This window comes from Scyliorhinus canicula, chromosome 11, assembly GCF_902713615.1.
Source record: "Scyliorhinus canicula chromosome 11, sScyCan1.1, whole genome shotgun sequence".
Taxonomy (NCBI): domain Eukaryota; kingdom Metazoa; phylum Chordata; class Chondrichthyes; order Carcharhiniformes; family Scyliorhinidae; genus Scyliorhinus; species Scyliorhinus canicula.
In genome coordinates, this window is record NC_052156.1 from 17,869,400 (window position 1) to 17,893,735 (window position 24,336).

General features: G+C 48.1%; 1 protein-coding gene across 5 annotated transcripts in view; it reads right to left on the bottom strand.

Annotated features, from left to right (window-relative positions):
* Positions 1–13,248: 13,248 nt before the first annotated feature.
* The window catches only part of LOC119973864 (monocarboxylate transporter 5-like), a 95,145-nt gene continuing 84,057 nt past the window's right edge, over positions 13,249–24,336 (bottom strand). For all 5 annotated transcript variants that reach the window (XM_038812360.1, XM_038812361.1, XM_038812357.1 and 2 more), the window contains 3 exons: positions 19,387–19,598; positions 16,575–16,668; positions 13,249–14,627 (listed from right to left, as the gene is read on the bottom strand). In XM_038812360.1, the coding sequence (XP_038668288.1) occupies positions 14,392–14,627; positions 16,575–16,668; positions 19,387–19,598 (542 nt within the window). In that variant the 3' untranslated portion in view covers positions 13,249–14,391. The remainder of the gene's footprint in view (positions 14,628–16,574; positions 16,669–19,386; positions 19,599–24,336) is intronic.

Below are 24,336 nucleotides of genomic sequence, written 5' to 3' on the forward strand. Positions count from 1 at the left end.
ACCATAGGCCTTCTTCACAGCTCTATCCACTTGAGTGGCAACTTTCAAAGATCTATGAATATAGGCCCCAAGATCTCTCTGCTCCTCCACATTGCCAAGAACCCTACCATTAACCCTGTATTCCGCATTCATATTTGTCCTTCCAAAATGGACAACCTCACACTTTTCTGGGTTAAACTCCGTCTGCCACTTCTCAGCCCAGCTCTGCATCCTATCTATGTCTCTTTGCAGCCGACAATGGCCCTCCTCACCATCCACAACTCCACCAATCTTCGTATAGTCTGCAAATTTACTGACCCACCCTTCAACTCCCTCATCCAAGTCATTAATGAAAATCACAAACAGCAGATGACCCAGAACTGATCCCTGCGGTTCGCCACTGGTAACTGGACTCCAGGCTGAATATTTACCATCCACCACCACTCTCTGACTTCTATCAGTTAGCCAGTTCGTTATCCAACTAGCCAAATTTCCCACTATCCCATGCTTCCTTACTTTCTGCATAAGCCTACCATGGGGAACCATAGATCACATTCAACCCATTCCCTAATTTGTTCCAACTCAGCTTTATTTCCCACAGTTGCCTTCTAAATTTCTCATTCAATTTAGTATTGATTTATTTGCATCCAATGATTAAGCTGTTCTCCTTGGTTTCTCATTCTCATACTCAGTATCGTTCGATCGAATCGCCAGAGAATTCCCAATAATGGCCCTGGTAAATGAAACCTCTGTTCTAATTTCTGCTTCTCTCGCAGCAGATGATACAGGTTGAGCTCCATGTGTCAAATCTCTGAGACTAGTAGTTCTCCCATCCATCACAAAATTGATAGCAATGTTGATTTCCTTGGCTCTTTGAGTTCCATGCTATGGCCACTGGTGCTTTTCCCCTCAATTCCTTTCACCTTTTGTTCACATCTCCATGCTCTAACTCCAGTTCCTTCACCGCTTGCCTGTGAACATTGTAATGTTTCTTACTGGCCCTAGTAGATTTCGTCGCTATTTCCACCTTTTTCATGGTGCTTGCTTTTTCCTTAGCTTTGATATCGCTAGGCCGTTTCTCATTTAGATAAGAGTCGTAAACTTTTAACTCAGTTTCTACTTGCTGTAGTTCTATGAGGTGATCGCCCCCCAACCACCGCCTTTAACGCCTCCCACAAGGTAGAGGGCAAGACTATCACATCCTCATTCAGTTCCACGTACTCCTTTATGATCCTAGAGATCTTCCACAAAATCCAATATCAGAAAACAACCCTACATCCGGCCTCCATCCCGTGCACTGCACCCGACCCGTCTCCAACATCAAGTCCACCAAGTGCAGTGCATGGTCAGAAATAACAACTGCCAAATACCCTGCGGACCCCCCCCCCCCCCCCCCCCCCCCCCCCCCCCCCCGGGAGCAGGGTCCTACAACCTTGTGTACCGGGGAGAAAACGAGAACTCCTTCCCCCCCCCTCCCCATCATGGTGCGTAAACCGCCAGGGGTCCGCCCATTCCGCCTAGTCCATGAATACAGCTAACCACCTCGCAATCCTTGAAGGGGGCAGCGATCTCGATTGGAGTGATCCAACTTCGGATCGAACATGCAATTAAAATCCACCCCTAAAATATTTATTTTTAAAATGTTACTATTCCAAATTTTTCAATAATTTTTACAAAACACTACAAAAAAGAGAATAATACAAAGAAAACAAAGCAATATATCAATAAAAACCACTTAACCCTCTATCCAGCTAAGAATTTAACAAACAAACAAAACAAAATAGGGCAACAGCCCCTAACAAAAAACGTGAAAACAACCCCCCCATTCCCCCCCCCAACCTGAGAAACCCCGCCATGTCACTGACCCAAGCCTCTACGCTTGGGGGATTTGTGTCCCTCCACATTAACAAGAGCCTTCTCCGGGCTACCAAGGAGGCAAAGGCCAGAACTCCGGCCTCTTTCGACTCCTGCACTCCCGGATCTTCCGATACCCCAAATATCGCTATCCCCCAACTCGGTTTTACCCGAGTGTCCAAGACCTTAGACATAGTCTTTGCAAAGTCCTTCCAAAATCCTGTAAGTGCCGGGCATGCCCAGAACATATGGACACGATTTGCTGGGCTCCCTGAGCGCCTCACACACCTGTCCTCCACCCCAAAGAACTTACTCATTCTCGCCCCTGTCATATGCGCCCGATGCACCACTTTAAACTGAATCAGGCTAAGCCTGGCGCAAGATGAGGAGGAATTGACCCTGCCCAGGGCGTCAGCCCACAGGCCCTCATCCAGCTCCTCGCCCAGCTCCTTCTCCCACTTGCCCTTCAGCTCTTCCACCGAGATCTCCTCCGCCGCCTGCAGCTCCTGGTATATTTCCGATATCTTGCCATCCCCAACCCACACTCCCGAGACCAACCTACCCTGTATCCTCCGAGCAGGCAGCTGTGGGAATTCCCACACCTGCCCGAACCTGCATGTACCTAAAGGTGTTCCCTGGGTGTAGCCCAAATTTCTCTTCCAGCGCCCTCAGACTGGCAAAGGTACCATCAATAAACAAGTCCCCCATTCTTTTGATTCCTGCCCTATGCCAACTTAGGAACCCACCACTATCCTACCTGGAAACGAACCTATGATTGTTCCGTATCGGGGTCCAAACCGAGCCCCCCACCTCCTCCCTATGCCGTCTCCACTGCCCCCAGACCCTCAATGTCGCCGCCACCACCGGGCTCATTGTGCAACGGTGCCATCACCAGTGCCCCCAAGCTAGTGCCTATACAGGACGACGCTTCTAGCCGCTTCCACGCCGCCCCCTCTCCCTCCATTACCCACATCCGAATCATAGACACATTCGCTGCCCAGTAATAGCTGCACATGTTCAGCAGTGCCAACCCACCCCCCTCATGACTACGCTCCAAGAACAGTCTTAACCCGCGGTGTCTTATTTGCCACAAATCCCATACTACTCCTATTTAGCCGCTTAAAGAAGGACTTGGGGATGGAAGACGAACAGGAACCTAGGGAGAACCGTCATTTTTACGGACTGCACCCTACCCACCAGGGAGAGTGGCAACACATCCCACCTCCTAAAGTCCTCCCCCATCTGATCCACCAGGTGCGCTAAATTAAGCTTGTGTAAAACCCCCCAACTCTTGGCTACCTAGATACCCAACTACCGAAAGCTCCTCTCCACCATCTTAAGCGGTAGCTCCCCCAGTCTCTTTTCCTGGCCCCTCGCATGCACCACAAAAAGTTCACTTTTCCCCACATTCAACTTGTACCCCGAGAAGTTTCCAAAATTCCTAGGAACCTGCATAACCTCCCCCATCCCCTCCACCGGATCTGCAATATACAAAAGCAGGTCATCCACATACAGTGAAACGCGGTGTTCCTCTCCCCCCCCCGGACCAATCCCCTCCAGTTTCAGGATTCTCTCAATGCCATAGCCAACGGCTCAATCGCCAGTGCAAACAGCAGGGGGGACAAAAAGCACACCCTGCCTCATTCCACAATATAACTTGAAATACTCTGACCGCAGCCGGTTTGTCGAAACACTCGCTACTGGGGCCTGGTACAACAATTTGACCCATCCTATGAATTCCTCCCCAAACCCAAACCTGCCTAACACCTCCCACAAGTACTCCCACTCCACTCGATCAAAGGCCTTCTCCGCGCCCATTGCCGCTACCACTTCTGCATCCTCCCCCTCCGAGGGCACCATGATCACATTCAGGAGCCTTCGCACATTTGTATTCAGCTGCTTGCCCTTCACAAACCCCGTCTGATCCTCATTGATCACTCCCGGGACACAATCCTCAATCCTATTGGCCAGGATCTTGGCCAACAGTTTAGCATCTACATTAAGAAGCCAAATTGGCCTATAGGAGCCGCATTGCAACAGGTCCTTATCATGCTTGAGGATAAGTGAGATCTAAGCCTGCAACATCGTCGGGGGAAGGATTCCTTTTCCTTTAAAGGTTCTCAGCAACAGCGGGCCCCACAGCTCTGAGAACTTCCTGTAGAACTCAACGGGGAATCCATCCGGCCTCGGAGCCTTGCCCGCCTGCATACTCCCCAACCCCTTAGCCAACTCCTCCATCCCGATCGGAGCCCCCAATCCCTCTAACCGCCCTTCCGCCACCTTTGGGAACCTAAGTTGGTCTAGGAACTGTCGCATCCCCTCCCCCCCCTCCGGGGGTTCTGACTCGTATAATTTACCATAGAAGTCCTTAAAAACCTTGTTTATTTTAGCTGGACTCCACACCGTGTTCCCCCTCCTATCTCTAATTCCCCCAATCTCCCTGGCCGCCTCCCTCTTCCGCAGCTGATGTGCCATCATCCGGCTTGCCTTCTCCCTATACTCATATACTGCTCCTTGTAGCTTCCTCAACTGGGCCTCAGCCTTCCCCGTGGTTAGCAAGTCAAACGCCGTCTGGAGGCTCCGGCGCACCTTCAACAGCCCCCCCTCAGGGAATTCCACATATCTCCTATCCACCCTCAGTAACTCCCCCACCAATCTGAAAATGAAATTAAATGAAATGAAAAGCGCTTATTGTCACAAGTAGGCTTCAATGAAGTTACTGTGGAAAGCCCCTAGTCGCCACATTCCGGCGCCTGTTTGGCGGGTTGGTACGGGAATTGAACCGTGCTACTGGCCTGCCTTGGTCTGCTTTAAAAGCCAGCGATTTAGCCCAGTGTGCTAAACCAATCTCTCCCTCTCCATCCTCTCCCTCTTCTCTCTGTGGGCCCTGATTGATATAAGCTCCCCCGGACCACCGCCTTCAGCACCTCCCAGACCACACTCATCGACATCTCCCCATTATCATTGGCCTCCACATATCTTTGAATACACCCCCGGACCCGCCCACAGACCTCCTCATCCGCCAATAATCCCACGTCCATTCGCCACAGCGGGCACTGACCTCTCTCCTCCCCCATCTTCAGGTCCACCCAGTGTGGGGCATGGTCCGAGATCGCAATGGCCGAGTACTCCACCCCCTCCACTCTCGGGATTAGCGCTCTGCTTACCACGAAGAAATCTATCCGCGAGTAATCCTTGTGTACTTGGGAGAAGAAGGAAAACTCCCTCGCCCCAGGCCTAGCAAATCTCCATAAACCCCCTCAGAACCTTAGCCGCTGTCGGTCTCTTTCCTGATCTCGATCTAGACCGATCCAGTGTCGGGACCAGAACCGCCTTGAAGTCTCCCCCCGCCCCCCATTATCAAACTACCTGCCTCCAGATCCGGGATCCGACTCAACATCCGCTTCATGAACCCTGCATCATCCCAGTTTGGGGCCTACACATTCACCAGCACCACCCGGGCCCCCTACAGCTTACCACTCACCATAACATATCGACCCCCTTTATCCACCACAATACCCACCACCTCAAATGCCACCCGCTTACTCGCCAGGATTGCAACCCCCCTGTTTTTCGCATCCAGCCCTGAGTGAAAAACCTGTCCCACCCATCCCTTCCTCAGCCTAGTTTGGTTCTCGATCTTCAGGTGTGTTTCCTGTAGCATGGCTACGTCTGCCTTCAGCCCCTTTAAGAAAACACCCGGGCCCTCTTGACCGGCCCATTCAAGCCTCTCACGTTCCACGTGATCAGCCGGATCGGGGGGGGCTACCCGCCCCCCCCCCACCCCCTGCCGTCGAGCCAGCCACGTGCCCACGACTCCCGCACTCTCCAGCCCCCCAGGTGGAGGCTCCCCACCCCGGCTTTCCCTCTTACGGTCAACTCCCCCTCAGTCAGCACCACAGCAACCCAGTCCCCCCCCCCCCCCCCCCCCCGTCCCCCCCCCCCCCCCCCCGGCCAAGCAGCTGCTTAACCCCCCTAGCCCCCCCCCCCCCATTGCACTCCTGTAAGTCAGCTGACTCATGCTGACCCCGGCCACTCCCGCCTCTACCTCCGATCCCCTTTTGGATTTCCCATCCAAATCACCAGTCCTCCCCCCACCAAAGTGGGGTAGTGAATGCCCCCCCCCCCCAGCCCCCTGCACCCCATATAGACCAACGTGGACATCGAACACAGTGCCGCCTCCCCCCCCCCCCGCTTCAGGCACCGCCCCCACCATTTCGCAGGAAAAAGCTGCGCTCCCTGCCTGGGCCGACCCCGCCCCTGTGGCGCAGTTCCTTTTAACTGTAATCTACCCCAGTACCAAGGGTCCCAGGCTACAGGCCCACCCATTCCCAAGAAGACGCGGGGAAGAAAAAAGAAATAAACCCCACTCGAACAAGCATCGCTCCCACTCCCTCACCAACATCCCACAGACCATACTGCAAACCATTAATTCAAGTCCATCTTCTAATTTTTGATAAAAGTCCACGCCTCATCCGGCGTATCAGAATAGTGGCGTCGGTCCAGGTTTGTGACCCACAGTCTCGTCAGCTGTAACAGTCCGAACCGAACCTCCTTCCCGCGGAGGACCGCCTTAGCCCGGTTGAATCCTGCCCGCTTCTTGGCCAGCTCTGCGCTCCAGTCCTGATAGATACGGATCTCAGTATTCTCCCACCTGCTACTCCGTTCCTTGTTAGCCCATCGCAGGACACACTCCCTGTCGGTGAAATGGTGAAACCTCACCACCATCGCCCTTGGCGGTTCGTTCGCCCTCGGCCTCCTTGCCAGGACTCTGTGCACTCCATCCAGCTCCAGGGGCCTCAGGAAGGCCCCCGCGCCCATCAGCGTGCTCAGCATCGTGGTCACATACGCCCCAGCATCCGACCCCTCCACGCCTTCAGGGAGACCCAGAATCCACAGGTTCTGCCTCCTCGACCTATTCTCCAGGTCCTCCAGCTTCTCCTGCCATTTTTTGTGCAGTGCCTCATGCGCTTCTACTTTAACCGCCAGGCCCAGAATCTCATCCTTGTTGTCAGAGACCTTCTGCTGCACCTCCTTAATCGCCGTCCCCTGCATCTTCTGGGTCTCCACCAGCCTTTCAATCGACGCCTTCATAGGGGCCAGCATCTCCGCCTTCAAGTCAGCAAAGCAGCTTTTTAAAAACTCCTGCTGCTCCTGAGACCACTGGGCCCACGCTGCCTGGTCCCCGCCCGCCGCCATCTTGTTTTTTCGCGCCCGTTCTCCTCTCTGCTCTAAAGCCACTTTTTTGACCGCTCCGATCCTTGTCCACTCCATACAGTGCTGGGGGGCCCTCACTGCCGCCTTCCCACACCGGGAATCGTCGAAGAAATGTCACTAAGGCTCCTTAAAAGAGCCCAAAAGTCCATTCTCGGCAGGAGCTGCCGAACGTGCAACCCACCCAGGCATAGCCGCAACCGGAAGTCCTCCACCCTAAAATCAATTGGTGTGAATCCAATTCTGGAAATGCAGCCAGCAATCGTCCCATAAACTTAACATCACCCCAATTCGCCCTTCCTCTCCAGTGTACCTGTAACCATCATGTAACGCCCCCCCCCCCGATCAGCCAAAACCGTCCCCGCCTGAAAACGAACCATTTTGCTAACCAGAATCCTCCGCTCCCCTCCCCGGGAACTACTGTCAAACCCTGAGTGGAAAAGCGAGCTCACCCAGGCCTTCCGAAGCCTGGCCTTGTCCTGCACCCACAGGTGACTGTCTTGTAGGAACGCCACATCAGCCCCCAAACCCTTTAAAAGGGGAAAAACTCTCACCCTCTTCTCTGGAGCACCCCCCCCCCCCCCCCCCCCCCACCCACCCCCCAACCCAACCCCCCGCCCCAGGCCTTGTACATTCCAAGTGACTAACCTTGTCAGGGGTCTTTCACCACCCCTCCCCCAACCCTGAGTCAGCCATCCCTACCATGATGAAATATTTGCACATTCCTGAGTCCCAGGCCCACCAAAGATCACTTCCAGCCTCACCTCTAGGGTGAGACAAAGAGAATACCTGGTCACTGTTAGTTCTCCCCTCCCCCCCTTCCACTCCCTCCAGGCTTTCAGAATCCCTGCCCCCACAACCATCCCCACCCCCATACCAAACAAACAATTAAACCCATTGTGCCCCATCCAACCTGGCCCAACGAGTCACGGTCTCTCCCCTCACACCACCTCATCTCCTACCTGCTGGCGAGTTGGCCCCCACCCAGGAACCCGCTCCAATATCCCTAAAAGCAACTACCCAATCCCTCCTGATTTCCTCCCCCCACCAACATGCCCAAACCCCAACAATATTAGTAAGCTTTCCTCCCCTCCACGAAACATGCTCAATCTCTCCTCACAGCCCCAACCCCCAAGAGAACAAAATCATGATCAAATAAAGGCATAAATACACTATTCAAACACCCCCTTCATACAACAGTCCTCCTCAGACCGGTCCCAACCTCCTCTCTCTGATGAAGATCTCCGCCAGCTCCGGCCTGTCGAAGAAATAATCTTTTGAGTCCATTGTAACCTGCAGTTGTGCTGGATACACCATCCCAAATTGCACACCTTTGCTATAGAACACTGCCTTCACCTTGTTGAAGGCCGCATGCCTCTTCCCCAGCTCAGTCCCAATTTCCCAACGTGTACCAGTCAAAATTACGTTTCATTTTCTCCCACCCCAAGGCCCTCTCCTTCCTTTGGTAGCTGTGAAACCGGATAATCACCGCCCGCGGTGGCTCCTTCGACCGTGGCTTCTGCCAGAGTGCCCAATGAGCTCTATCCAATTCTGGAGGGACAAACACCTCATCCCCTTCCACCAGCCAAGAGAACATCTCCGAGAAATACTCAGTTGGCTTTGAGCCCTCCACTCCCTCTGACAGCCCCACCATCCTCACCTCAACTGCCTCAACCTGTTCTCAAGATCTTCCATTTCTAACCTCAGGACTTTGTTGTTCTCCGCCACGAGCACCAACTCTGCCCCGCATGCTGGGGCCTCCTCCTCCACACCCTTCCACATCTTACCTTGCACTTTCCCCACATTCCAGGGCTTTCCAAGTTGCTTGTGAATCGGGCCCAAAGCCTCAACATTGGTTTTAGATGATTCCTTTATCTCCTTGCCCTGCCGCTCCAACTGCCTATCCATCTGCTTGCCAGATTTTTCCAGTTCCTACGCCATCACCACAGCCAACGAAATGAAATGAAAATTGCTTATTGTCACAAGTAGGCTTCAAATGAAGTTACTGTGAAAAGCCCCTAGTCGCCACATTCTGCCGCCTGTTCGGGGAGGCTGGTACGGTGTAATGGGCACGGCAGCCATTTCTCCTTCAGTTCTTTCGACGGGCTACCCTACTGGGCTTTCTTCACATTGGGCTTCTTTGTCAGCATTTTCGACATGTCTTCATCGGGGGAAAGTCCACCAAAGTAACTAACTGGGTTTGGACCCCACAATCCGCTGAAAAAACATGTAACAGGGATTTTAAAAACCCTGCCGGGAACCACCTTCCGTGCATCTTGCTCTTACATGACATCACCGGAAGTCCATCTACGTGGACTTTAGTAAAGCTTTTGATAAGGTCCCACATGGGATCCATTGGATCCTAAGATAGCACCACCCAAAACAGCGCGAAAGGGGAGCTGGGTAAGAAGCCCTGTGCAACTAAGGATCGGCCTCATATGGACCGGCCTGTGTGCGACCAATTGCAGGCTATCAACCAGCCAAGTTCAAGGACCCGCTATCGCTACCTGAAGGACAAGCCCAGCCGAGACGAACCTGACAACTTCCAACCGACCCACGTGGACACCACGCCGTCGGGAAAACCCCGGGCTGCCGGCAAAACGGAGCATGCCAACGGCGGAGAATCCAGCCCCATGAACTGAATTCAAAACTCCCAGCTGACATGGGAGATTTGAATTTATGTCTCAGGGTTGTTATTTGGCCTGCATTATAAATCCAGCAGCATAACCACTATATTACCGTACGTCAGGGCTTGGGCAGACAGTCTTGGCTGTGCAGATGATTGACAACGATTATTACGTCAGGCTTCAGTGATAACGATAAAGCTCTTTCATTCTCAATCTATTCCGAGCACCATTGAACACAAATCACAATCTCCTTCTTAGAGAAAAATCTTTTATTATAAATATGCAGCATTCTCTTTCAAATAATACAAGTTATTTTATGAATAAATTTCCACTAAAAATCAGTAGGTTGGTAAAACTTTAATGGTCAGTATCAATGGCCTATTTCCCTGAGATCTCAACACTGGAAGATAATGGTTCTGAATCGTGCAAACGTTGCTTGGCAGAGACAAATGAAGGAACAATCTAATCTTTTGATCCATTATCCACTTAGAGTGCCTCATAATAATGGAGCAAGCCTACATGGGAACTAGCTAAGATGAACACATTTTGTTTTTTCTAAATCAGTATTTGTTAGTCAGTTTCATGCATCCTTCTTTCAACATCTGTTTAGTATCAGGCATGGCCCAGTTGGCAACATTCTCACCTGAAGCAGAAAGCTATGGGTCAAGTCTCACTCCAGAGGCTTCAGCGTAAGATCTAGGTGGACACCCCAGTGAAGCCCTGAGAGGATGCTGCACTGTTTAAGGTGCCTTCTTTTGGGCAAGGCGTTAAGCAGTCTGCTTTCTCAGGTGGGTGTAAAAGATCTCATGGCACTATTTGAAAGAAGAGCAAGGGAGTTCTCCCCAAGGTCCTGCCCCATATTTATCCCTCAACCATAGATCATAGAATTTACAGTGCAGAAGGAGGTTATTTGGCCCATCGAGTCTGCACCTGCCCATGGAAAGATCACCCTACTTAAGCCCATTCCTCCACCCTATCCCCGTAACCCAGCAACACCACCGAACCTTTTTGGAGACTAAAGGGGCAATTTAGCATGGCCAATCCACCTAACCTGCACACCTTTGGGCAGTGGGAGGAAACTGGAGCACCCGGAGGAAACCCACGCAGACACGGGGAGAAAGTGCAAATTCCACACAGACAGATACCCGAGGCTGGAATTGAACCTGGGACCCTAGAGCTGTGAGGCAGCGGTGCTAACCACTGTGCCACCTTTGCACCCAGCAACCACCAAAACCAATAATCTGGTCATTATCGTACTGGTGTTAGTGGAAGCTTGCTGTGTGCAAATTGGCTGTCACGTTTCCTCCATGGGACTACAATCCAAAAGTACTTAATTGGCTGTAAAATGCTTTGGGAGACACTGAAGTCAGAAATAGCAGTGTGGACCCGATAAATGGCAATAGTCCAACCGAGATATGGAAGTCAATATGCAGAAAAGCCAAGCATATCAAGGGAGATGGAAGACTTAATGAGTTATTATAACATGAACAAATCTTAGCTGTTATACTATCAGAATACTTTAGTAAACAGGGGCTTCAGTTCACCTCAATCGGGACTATCAATGCCTGAGGTCTATGCATCAAGGGCTATAAACAGTGACACCAGTTTTGTTACTATTAAACAGCAACATATTGAGCAAATATTGGTGACAAGTTGCTCATTTTAAATCGATGCTGAAAATAGCCACGTTTCAAGGTCCTGCCTTGAAGGACAGGTGAGCTTCCCGGCTCTGCCAGGGCTGGCATCCAGCCAGGAAGAATGGGGAAAACTAGAGGGATTTCCCCCGAAACAAACTGACCAATTGTGAAAGGGAGGACTACCTTAGCAATGCTAGGGATCTACCACTCAATTCTGAAATCTATCATGTTGATGTCGGGTCCACACTGTTATTGCTGATAGAAAATGAGCATCACAGCGGCCAGGCCAACAACATTGACCTGCGGAGGTCAGACTCGCATAAACCCTAATCCTGAGTCATATTCAAATCAGATTCAAACTTGCTGAGGTAGCAGCTGAGAGTGTGGCGGGGGGAAAAATTAAACAATATTTCCGGTGTACCATTCTCATCCACTGCCTTCTGTTTGTTACCGAATAATGAATTGAGTCGAATTGTCTGTGAGTTTGCTGAAAATGTGCCAGAGCACATATAAGTAAATAAACTGCGTTTGCCAAATGGAACATCCAGAAAAATGGTTACTTATATTATGTCAACTGAACCTCAGTGGCTGCATAATTAACATTTTTATAAAACATTATAAAATTCCCTGTTGTCCATAGTATGTCTAATTTTTTGCACCATAATTAGAAATCTGTCAATTTATTAACCTTTTCTAATTGGATATTTTGCATTTTTGTTATGTTATCAATTGTGTTACACAGAACTTTTAATCTAGTTTTAATTTGCTCTCCAATCACGTGTTACCAATTTACATTTCAGCATTTTCCCCTTGATATGGGCAGCACGGTAGCACAGCGGTTAGCACTATGGCTTCACAGCTCCAGGGTCCCAGGTTTCATTCCCGGCTTGGGTCACTGTGCGGAGTCTGCATGTTCTCCCCTATCTGCGTGGGTTTCCTCCGGGTACTCCGGTTTCCTCCCGCAGTCTTAAGATGTGCAGGCTAGGTGGATTGACCATACTAAATTGGCCATATAGTGTTCAAAAAGGTTAGGTGGGGTTACTGCGTTGTGGGGATAGGATGGAAGTGTGGGCTTAGGTGGGTTGGTCTTTCCAGTGTGGACTCAACGGGCCAAATGGCCTCCTTCTGCACTGTAAATTCTATGTCTATATGGACACCTGAACAGTTTCCTTTTATACTTTTTGCCCCCAAAATGAAATGAATAACATATACACTCAAAAGTCTACAATTTCAACGACAAAAAATAAATCACAAATCGCAGCCTTGAAGCTCTCCATTAACTTTTGTCCCACAGAACCTGCATAACTCTCCCGGGAATTTGGGCCTAGGGTAAACTCTCCCTAAAGACATTCCAACCTCACTAGTCTGACCTGGCCATCTTATGTTATCAGAAAGACACCTTCACCTCCCAAGCTATTCAAAACAGCATGGGAAGTCTTGGAGTGCACGTATAATTAAGCAAAAGAGACAATTTACTCAAATAAGGCTAGTAATTTTCTAAAGAAATATAATTAAACAGCATCCACATTACATCCAGCCTCAACTGAGATTCAAACCATATTTTTTTCCAGCGATTTAGATGAGAGAGAGGAAATGGAAAACAGAGAACAGTGAAACCAAGCCAGGACAAGTGTACAGCTATAGTTTTCATAGTTATAGTCATAGAATTTACAGTGCAGAAGGAGGCCATTCGGCCCATCGAGTCTGCACCGGCCCTTACAAAGAGCACCCTACTCAAGCCCACGTATCTACCTTATCCCTATAACCCAGTAACCCCCACTTAACCTTTTTTGGACACTAAGGGCAATTTAGCATGGCCGATCTACCTAACCCACACATCTTTGGACTGTGGGAGGAAACCGGAGCACCCGGAGGAAACCCACACAGACATGGGGAGAACGTGCAGACTCCACACAGGCAGTGACCCAAGCCGGGAATCGAACCTGGGACCCTGGAGCTGTGAAGTAACCGTGCTAACCACTGTGCTACCGTGCTGCCCACCTTTTGGGAGAGGAATGGTCGAAATGGTGAAGGGGGAAAAAAAAATCATACCGAGAGAGAGATGGGGCAGGTAATGAACTCGTTACAGGCTTGATACAGAAATGTATCAAGTCAGAATGAGTAACTTGGGAGAGAGCAAAGAATCTATTTCCAATCATAAAACACTAAGGCAAGAGAGGGCAAAGGCAAGAGTCTGATCAATAAACACTTGCCTTTATACAGCAGCTTTAATATCGGAAAACTGTCCCAAGGCACTACACAGTGGAAAGGATAAAGAGGAATGGATGCCATACTAAGTAATGAACAGCACTGCAATGTATTTTGCAGTATAGGGACCGTGTTTCATCCCTAACTGAACTAGATTTCACTTGGAATCAATGATCATCCATTCAATTATTTTGATATACTAACCCTCTACTTCACCTTGGCTTTTTGAAATTTATATTTGTTCTTCCCGTAACGTGAACTTGCCCCCATTTTATACCATTGTTGTTACTTCTTGTGCTATTTGCAGCCAGGAATTAAGGTGAGGCATTCTCAAGATTCTACCAGTGTTCGCAATGTAATAATTCGACAATGTAACGAACAGCAACATTGGAATTCATTTTGAACTCCACATGATTCCTTTAATGACGATATTCCAGCCACCTCCAATCCATTAAAACTTCCTCTTGGAAACCATTGACGGTCTCAAGTGCACGAGTCTCTGGGTTGTGCACTGTTAAATACACACGTTGAAAATATATAAAACCGAATATTATAAATATTGCTCTGTTGAAATTATTACAGTCTTCAGTATTCAATGTGAATTTTCAAATAAAGTGCCGCTCTCCTTTCCAACTTTGGTTGGCTTCAAATCAGTATAAAAGATTCCGCCAAATCTGTCAAACTTCCAGTGTCTCCTCGATGTGATATGTGGAAAGATCTGACTGCCTTTTCCTTTCTGTTGGACAGAAGTGGTTTCATTCATTTATTAATTCCGTTACCATCTCAACTGAAGCAACCACGACGAGCAAACTCCAGGGCCTGGTCCTCTCAGCACCCAAGCTCATCAATAGCACTGCTGGGTCGGGCTACCCTCAGACCATGGTTTCCAGCTCCAGATACTCTTTCATCGGTGGGCCCTCAGGAGGCGGAGTGAGAATGCTCGCCTGAGCCAGGTCATTGGAGTCTTCCATTATCCTTTTCTTGGCCTCTTTGGATAGTTTTCTCTCAGCCAGCGGAACAAAAAATAAAACTAGGAATGAGACAAAGTAACAAGAGCCAGCCAGCTGGAATGAAGCATCGTAATTTTTGGTGAAGTCGTGGAGAGCACCTAGAAACAAGCAAAATTGGGCTTTAGCCGACTATCAGGAATGTAAAAGACGTCTACTCCAATCAGAACCTTTTGTTTTAGGAATTCACTGCTTGTGGGCACTGCCCATCCCCAATTGCTCTTGAGTAGGTGATGGTGAGCTGCCTTCTTACTTATAGTGGAGGAGCTAACTAGGCCATTTCAGAGGGTAGTTATGATTCAACTACATTGCAGTAATATATTGGCCAGACCAGCTAGAAATGGCCGACTTCCTTCCTTCAAGGACATTAGTGAATCTAATAGTTTCATGGTCACCATTACTAACACGAGCATTTTCTTCCACATTATGTTTAATTGATAAATTGAAATTCCCCAACATGCTGTGGCGGGATTTGAACTCACAGCCATAGGTCATTAATCCCAGACTCCAGATTGTTAGCCTTGCGACATATACAACTGTACATCCACACCTAGTTGGAGTGTGATTTTGTTCCAATCACATTTGACATCCACCCCCATGCACTTCCAGCGGGGGAGGTAATAGTCAGGAGTTGGCCTCTAGCTTGCTTTTTCCTTTTTTTAACAAAACACTGTGGTCAATTTCAGTGCCGCCATCATCAGCCCAACTGAGACGGAATAACTCGCACAGGTGGGAGCATTTTGTTCTCCATGCATGAGCTATCCTTGCTGCCTTAACCAGCTGGACGATGCATAGAACTATTTGATATTCTTTTCAGGGATTGGATTGCAATCCACAAAAGTATTTACATCTTTCTATACTTTCAAAATAAGGAAAGGGCATCGACACATCCACATCGACATCCAAACAGTTGAATTAGGATCAGTAACCCACTCGGCCCCTCAAGCCTGCTCCACCATTGAATCAGGTCGTGGCTGATCTCAATTTAACCTCAACTTCACATTCTTGCCTACTCTCGATAATCTTTTTCCCCTTTGTCATCAAAAATCTATCTACCTCTGCCTTAAAAATATCCAAAGACTCTCTGGAGGGCAGCATTTTCCAGTCCTACCCACCAAAGTCAATGGGCTTCTGGCTGGGCCACCAAATCTCACAATAACAGAGCTGGAAAATTCCAGCCCTGCCTCAACCACCTTTTGGGGAAGAGAGCTCCAACGTCTCACAATCCTCTGAGGGGGAAAATAAATCCTCATCTCTGTCTCAAATGGGCGATCTCTTATTTTTAGATAACGACCCCTAGTTCTAGATTCTCCCACAAGGGGAAACAGCCCCTCCACATCCACCCTGCCAATCCACTCACGATCTTATCTCTTTCAATCAAGTCACCTCTTACTCCAGCAATACAAGCCTAGCATTCCCAACCTTTCCTCATAAAACAACTCACCCATTCCAGGTATTAGTCCAGTAAATTTTCTTTGAACTGCTTCCAAAGTATTACATCTTTCCTTAAATAAGGAGAACAATGCTGCACCCATTACTCCTGATGTGGCTTCACCAATGCCCTGTATAATTGAAGCATAACCTCCCTACTCTTGTATTCAATTCCCCTTGAAATAAACAACAATATTCTATCAGCTTTGCTAATTATTAACCTTTCATGATTCATGCACTAGGATGCCCAGATCCCTCTGCGCTGCAGAGCCCTGCAATCTCTAACCATTTCGAAAATATGCTTCTATTTTACTCTTCCTGCCAAAAAATGGACGGCCTCACATTTTCCCACATTATAATCCATTTGCCAATCTGTGCCCACTCACCTAACCTACTTATATCCTTTTGTCGTCCCCTTACGTCCTCCTGGGCCTGGTGAGGCACTTTGCCCAAGCAGTTGCCCAAGAGTGGAAAGTATCATGTGTAAAACATTTCAGCAGTCACCGAAACGGCCATTTCTCAGCCTTTTCTGCCGTTTTAAACTGCGGGAGCTGTGCCCAACTTCACCTGACAATGCATTTGGTGGAGGCAGGTGTTTACCACAAGGTTCTGCTTACCTGCTGCTGGTGGCCCTATCAAACAGCCAATCCCCACAAAGAACTGGTAGAGGCCCATTCCTTTATGTAGTCTATGGATTCCAATGAAGTCAATCTAAAAAAAAAAAAAATCCTCATCAAAGCAGAATTCAGACAGAAAATTTGTTGAGAACTTACACTCTTCTGGAGACAAGATAATAAATACTTGGGGAGAGGGGAGGGGGGGTGGGGGCGGCAGGCAGCGAGATCCACTAGCTCCAGCACAGGAACATTAACACAACTAAGGACCTCACTATTAAACTCAAATCTGATATCTAAGCTTGCCACACTTGACCGCATGAATGGGCTCTGCTAAGTTTTAGGTAAGATGCTCTCTGACTGAAATGAGGCACTTATCATGAATTAAACAGACTTACAATGTAGTTTCTTGTTAGAGATCATTAATTTAAGTTTGTTGTAATTTACTGAATAGGAATATGTTAATTTGGGCCCATAAGTATTCATATGACTATTTTATGACAGGTTTCTTTCCGTAAGATAAACTATGCTGAACTGCATCAAGTCTATAGTAAAGGAACAGATCATTTAGTTCAACTGGTCCAACTGGTCTATGTTGGTGCATATACCCCACACAAACCTTCTCCTACTCTAACCCAACTTTCCTGTAATCTCCCCTTCAGTACTTCCTCCTGCACCAATACTGCCTGCCTCAAACACCGAGGGAGGTGATTTTCCAACCCTGTTAGCCATGGATGCAAATCCCATTAAGGGCCATCATGGAATTTACGCTGGGGAGATCTCACTTTGAGATCTCTCCCCACTCCTTCCCCACCCCCCAAGTGACATAATCAGGTTCACGTCCAGCGGGGGCAGGAACTTTGTGACCATGCGTATGAATGGATTTTAACATTCAAAAATGGCCGTTGCTTCTGGGTTCACAATAAGTGTGTACCCACCGCCAACAGCGTGACGTCATGCCAGCGGTATCGCGACTGTAAAATGCGAAACAGTCACGATGACCACACCAGCTGGGAGGTGAGTTTAACCCCCGGGTGGTGAGGGACGTACCTGGGCAGTGCCCTAGCACCTTGGCAGTGCCAAGCCAGCGATGATAGGGGAGGGAGGCCTTTAACTTTAATTTGAGATCGGGGCGCCCTTCTGTAGAGCTGGGCTTGCCGGTGCACCCGCACCTCAGAAATGGCAAAACATGCCCCCCCTGTTTTTTTTTGACAAAGTGTATGAAGATCTGGAGAGAAAACCTGCCTGTTGCTCTGGGGAGAAACACGTCGGTTTTCAGTCAGAACCTGACACTTTGCTATTTTGGGGGGAAATTCCAACCTCGGTGTGGCAGCTAGTTCCACATTCCCACTGCTCTCTGTGTAAATCACATCCTCTTACAATCTGCCTATTTTAGTTAGTGACCGTCGTATATTTGTATCCTGTTTGTTCTGAGCTCGGCTAAAAGTGGAAACGCTCGCTCCACTGGGTTTGCCAACCCTCCAGGATTAACCTGGAGTCTCCAGGACTTGGAAGATCGAAGGCACAGTGGCTAGCACTGCTGCCTCACAGACCCCAGGGACCTGGGTGCAATTCTGACCTTGGGTGACTGTCCGTGTGAAGTTTGCACTTCCTCCCCATGGGTTTCCTCTGGGTGCTCCGGTTTCCTCCCACAGTCCAAAGATGTGCAGGGTAGGTGGGGTGGCCATGCTAAATTGGCCTTTACTGTGTCCAAAAGGTTAGGTGGAGTTACTGGATTACGGGGATGGAGTGGTGGCGTGGGCTTAAGTAGGATGCTCTTTCCAAGGGCCAGTACGGACTTATGGACCAAATGGCCTCCTTCTGCACTGCAAATTCAATGATTCCAAGATCAATCTCCAGGGCATTGCTGTGAAACCCTGGTTAAAATCATCGGGACGTTAAAAATGTTTTTAAAAAATAATTTTCTTTGAGGATTTTTCTTCATCAGATGTAAAAACATTAAAAATGGGGGGGGATAAAAGGCTGACCATCAAATATCATCCAATTGGATAAGGAGTCTTTTTGCTTTCCGATTGGTGTAGGAATGCCGTATGTCACAAGGATGGGTGAGTTGGACACCTATTGGCTGGAGGATGGGGGGGGGGGGGGGGGGGGCAGGTCATGTGATGAAACCTCTCGAAATAGATTTAATCATAGTTGCCAACCCTGTACTCCACATACGCCCTTATTGAACCCCTCCCCATTGTAAAGCTCCAGCCTGTCCATTCTCCTCAGAGTTACATCCTCTCGATTCTGTTAATGTCTTTGTAAACAGTTTCTGTGTGGTGAACTGGACATTCTGAATTCTCCCTCCGTGTACCTGAACAGGCGCCGGACTGGGGGGGTGAGGGGAATTTCACAGTAACTTCATTGCAGGTAAGCCTACTTGCGACACTAATAAAGATTATTAATTATTATTATTCCAATAATAATATTAATAATAAGATATAATAATAATAATAATACCGGAACAGCACACAGAATTCTAAGTCTAAAGTGTGGCCTAACCAAGGTTCTCCATAAAGTGACACCGATTTTTCAACTCTATTCTCCAGAAAATAACTCCTGTACGTTCTTTACACTTGTTATGACCTGGTCCACTTGTGCTGCCATTTGTAGTAGCCAGATGGAGGCAAGAAAGCGTACTCAAATCAAGGGTGGGAAAATCACCCAAAGACGCGATCCAAACATCCTCTTACTGTCAAGATGACGTAGAGGGCTGAAGGTGGCAGGTGGATGACCTGTGGTGAGTGTTGGGTACACCTAAGTGGGGTGAGAATAATAAAAGTTAAATAACGAATAATCCTCCTCTCACCAGGACTGGAAGTAACAAAGTCAGATAGGCCCCACAGAACATGGCGAGAAACACTATGTACACCATTAGTGTTGGGAACGTTTTTGCTAGGGGCGCCAGGAGGTTGACAGCTCCACAAAACAGCAGGTACACCTTGTGGTAATGATACTTTGCCATGAAATTGCGGTCAGCGACATAGCCAGAGATAAGCTGAGCCACAATCTCAACGATTCCTGAAATAAAAACGTGCACTTTAGGAGAACTCTCTATAACTGTAACACACTGAATGTCAACAAAGAAATTAATTAAGTTCGAATCAGACTTGTATGTGGAATTAAGGTAACTCTTTTTGTAGGGTTTGTAGAATTGTACAACACAGGAAGAGGACATTTGGCACAGCTTGTCCAAGGCAGCTCCTTGAAAGAGCTTCACAACACACCCACTTACAAAAATGCCAGAGCATAAGAAATAGGAGCTGAATTAGACCATTTAGCCGTTTAAGTCAGCCCCGCCATTCGATAAGACAGCAGCGGTTCAAGAAGGCAGCTCATTGCTATCTTCTCAAGGGCAATTAGGGACGGGCAATAAATGCTGACCTCACCAGTGACACCCACATCCCATGAATACATCTTTTAAAAGATCATGGCTGACTCTTTACCTTAGCTACGTGTTTCTTAGCTCTCTTTATATCCCTTAATTCCCATAGTTCCCAAAAAGCTACTGATCTCTGTCTTGAAGATACTCAAAAGGCTGAACGTTGACAGGTCTCTGGGGCAGAAAATTCCAACGATTCACAACAAGTGAAGAAATGTCTCCTCAGTACCTTGGTCTTAAATGGCCAACTCCTCATTTCAGGCCTGTGACCACCGTGGTTTAGATCCCCAGGCCAGGGGGGAACATTTTCTCAGTATCTACCCTGCTAAGCCTCTGAAGAATTTTATTCGCTTCAATTAGATCATCTACAAGCTCCAGGAAATATGGGCCTGGTCTGCACTGGCTATCTCTTTCCTTGCAGCGTTACATTTTGTCCCCATAAGGTATGTCAATTGTCAAAATTGATTGTTTTGTCGTTAACCTTGCATTTGAAACAATCATATTAAATTCCACTTTGCAGTTAATCATATTTATAATGTGTTAAAATATAACCTACACCCATTGTTAAAGTACAGGCCTGAAGAAAATTTTTCACTCAAATTTACTTTTAAAATTTCCAATTAAGGGGCAATTTAGCGTGGCCAATCCACCGACCCTGCACATCTTTGGGTTGTGGGGGTAAAACCCACGCAGACACGGGGAGAATGTGCAAACTCCACACAGACAGTGACCTTTGCGTGGCCTTTGCACAAGATGGCGCCGGAGCAAAGCGACTCTCTGCGAGCTCTCCCTAACAGATCCACCTTTTACTTAACTTACAATCGTTCTAAACTTTTAAAATTTAATTCTAAGACTAACATTATTACTCATCCGATGCCGGTGTCTATGTAGTTACATTGTGTACCTTGTGTTGCCCTATTATGTATTTTCTTTTTATTTCCTTTTCTTTTCATGTACTCAATGATCTGTTGAACTGCTCGCAGAGAAATACTTTCCACTGTACCTTGGTACACGTGCCAATAAACAAATCCAATCCAATCCAAACCTGGGGCCAGGATTGAACCCGGGTCCACAGCGTCATGAGGCAACAGTGCTAACTGCTGCACCACCGTGCTGGACCACTCACATTTATAGTGCACTGAATGACTACTCTTCAAAATGAAAAAAGTAACTACGTTCTTTGTCATTTTTCATGACCGCAGGATTTCCCAAAGCATTCACAGCTAAAACAGTACTTTGGAAGTTTAGTCGCTGAATCACTGCAGCTAACATTGAACAGCAGAGGGCCACAAATAGGGGCGGTGGGGCTGGTTGCATCGCTGTTATCTTACTGGACTAGCCATTAGTAGTGTGGAATGATGCTTTGGAGCAGCGATGGGCAACCTAGACTAGTGAGTGGGCCACATGGGTGTCCTCCTTCATCTCAGTGGGTCGCAAGATTGAAATTGGGCTTGTTCACTGACCATGACCCCATGAACAAGATTGAATACATTTAACACACGCTGAATATTTCATAACGAGTTATAGAAAATGCTTATGGGCGACACGGTGACACAGTGATTAGCACTGCTGCCTCACGGCGCTGAGGACCCGGGTTCGATTCCGGGTCACTGTCCATGTGGAGTTCGTACATTCTCCCCGTGTCTGAGTCGGTCTCAACCCCACAACCCAAAAATATGTGCTGGGTAGGTGGATTGGCCAGGCTAAATTGCCCTTTAATTGGAAGAAAAACAAATTGAATCATCTAAATTTATTAAAAAATAGAACTGTCGTCAGCTTCAAATGGTAAAAACAAAAGAAGTATTCACACTTTGAATGCAGACGGTGCGCACGGCTCTCACAGTCAATGTTGTGAGCAACCAGCATGCACCTCACCTCACTTGCTTTACCTGATGCTCATACAAAAACAACGGTAAAACAAACGCAGACAGAAATCAGTGGAATGCGGCAACCCTGCGTGCAGGCAGCAGGCATCGAAATGCCTCGTGGGCGACACTCTGAACCCAGATGGGTCGCATGTGGCCCTCGGTCCGCAGTTTGCCCAACACTGCTCTGGAGACACATGTCCAAATATCCGCCAAAGCAACTGGAGGAATTCAAACTTAGTTCGTTAATAAATCTGGGATACCGTGCCAGTCTCATTAATAATGATCATGAAACTAACCGATTGCCATAAAAATCACCGGAGGAGGAAATCTCAGGAAATCTGAAGTAAGCAGTTTGAAGGCGGCTCAACACCAGCTGCTCAAGGGAAATAAATGTTGCCGCTGCCAATGACACATAGATCCTCCCAGGATAATTTATAATCGAGCTAAATTATCAGATAATCAGTTTTAATTATCTTGATTGAAGGATAACCTCCCAGTTCTTCTCAATTCCTCTCCCACTTTCTGTGTCTCTCAGGTCACATAATAATTGTTGATAAAAGATAAGTAGTTGCTCCCAGCTCTCCATCCATGCCAATCTCCATTCACTCTCTCCACCCTTGCAACTCTCCATTCAGATGGGCACAGAAATGGCAGATGGAGTTTAGTCCGGACAAATGCGAGGTGATGCATTTTGGAAGATTAAATCTAGGTATGAATTACACTGAAAATGGCAGGACACTTAGGAACATTAACATACAGAGGGATCTGGGCGTGCAGGTCCACAGTTCCCTAAACGTAGCAACACAGGTGGTGAGTAAGAAGGCATGTGGCATCCTTGCATTTGTCAGCTGGGGCATTGAGTACAAGAGTTGGGAAATCATGTTGCAGTTGGATCAAACCTTGCTTAGGTCGCATTTGGAGTATTGCGTGCAGTTCTGGTCACCACATTATCAGAAGGACGTGAAAGGTTTGGAGAGAGTGCAAAGAAGGTTCAGCAGGATGTTGCCTGGTCTCGAAGGTGTTGGCTATGAGAGAGGTTGAATAAACTAGGATTGTTTTCACTGGAGCTGAGGGGAGATCTGATAGAGGTCTACAAAATTATGAGAGGTATAGACAGGGTGGATAGTCAGAGGCTTTTTTTTTAACCAAGGGTGGAAGTGTCAATTACAAGGGGGCACAGGTTCAAGGCGAGAGGGGGAAAGTTTAAGGGAGATGCGCAGAGTACGTTTTTCACACAGAGAGTGGTGGGTGCCTGGAACACGCTGCCAGAGGATGTGGTGGAAGCAGGCACATTAGCAACAATTAAGAGGCATCTGGATGGGAAATTGAGGGATATGGATCAAGTAAGGGCAGAAAATGTTGTTTTTTAGTTAGCGCATCATGATCAGCACACGCTTGGAGGCCTGTTCCTGTGCTGTACTTTTCCTTGTTCATTATTCACTCTTTCAATCCATGCCACTCCACTCTTTCCATCCACTCTTCATTCATACCACTCTGTCCATCCATTTTCTCCTCCATGTCACTCTCTCTATGCCACTCTCTCCAAGCCACATACTTTATCCACTCTCAATTCATGCCACTCTCTCCACCCATGCCACTCTGACCGCTATCATTTGAAGGAATCGGGGATGGCATTCCACCTGATTTTTATTTGAGGGGTGTGGTTAACTTCAGTTTGGTATGCATACCTCCGCAAGTGAGACCATCGAAACCACCGCATCGGGGATATTGCACATTGTCCTGCCCGGCTCATCAGGTTCTAGGGCCAGGAGTCAGAAGGTTGTGGCTTCGGGTCCGGCTCCAAGAAGCTGAATACATAGTCTCAGCTGACACTTCAGTTTAGAGCGGAGGTATAGCTGGATACTGCTCTACCGCTGGATAGAACAGATGACCGATTCAACCAATGCCGTCCGAACTGCCTTCGTCGGTAAGTGCAAAAGAGGAGGGGGGAGGGGGATTTCTAGAGGTCACCACCACCTTCTCAAGGGCAAATATGGATGGCAGAAAATGTTGGGGGCTTTGTCTGTGACGCTCACATTCCATAACAGAAAATGTTTTAATCCCTCATCCAACATCATTAAGACACATTAGGCTGAATTCTCCGACGGCGGGATCCTCCACTTTGCCGGCAGCGCACTCACGCCCACAGATTTCCCGATGGCATGGGGGTGCCCACACTGGGAAACCCCACTGGCCAGTTGCCGGGTCGAGGGATCCTGCTGCCCGCAGGGGCGCATCGCATCAGAAAACGGGCGCGGTGGGACGGAGAATCCCACCCCTAAGCTCCCTTCTCTCTCCGCTAATGCTGTTAGGCCGGCTGAGATTGTCCAGCATTTCCTGTTTTTGTTTCAGATTCCAGCCTCTGCAGTCATTTGTTTTTAGCATTAAAACGTTATCTGGTCATTTATTTTACTGTGTTTTAGAACATTTAGTGCAGAAGGAGGCCATTCGGCCCATCGGGTCTGCACCAACCCACTTAAGCCCTCACTTCCACCCTGTCCCCGTAACT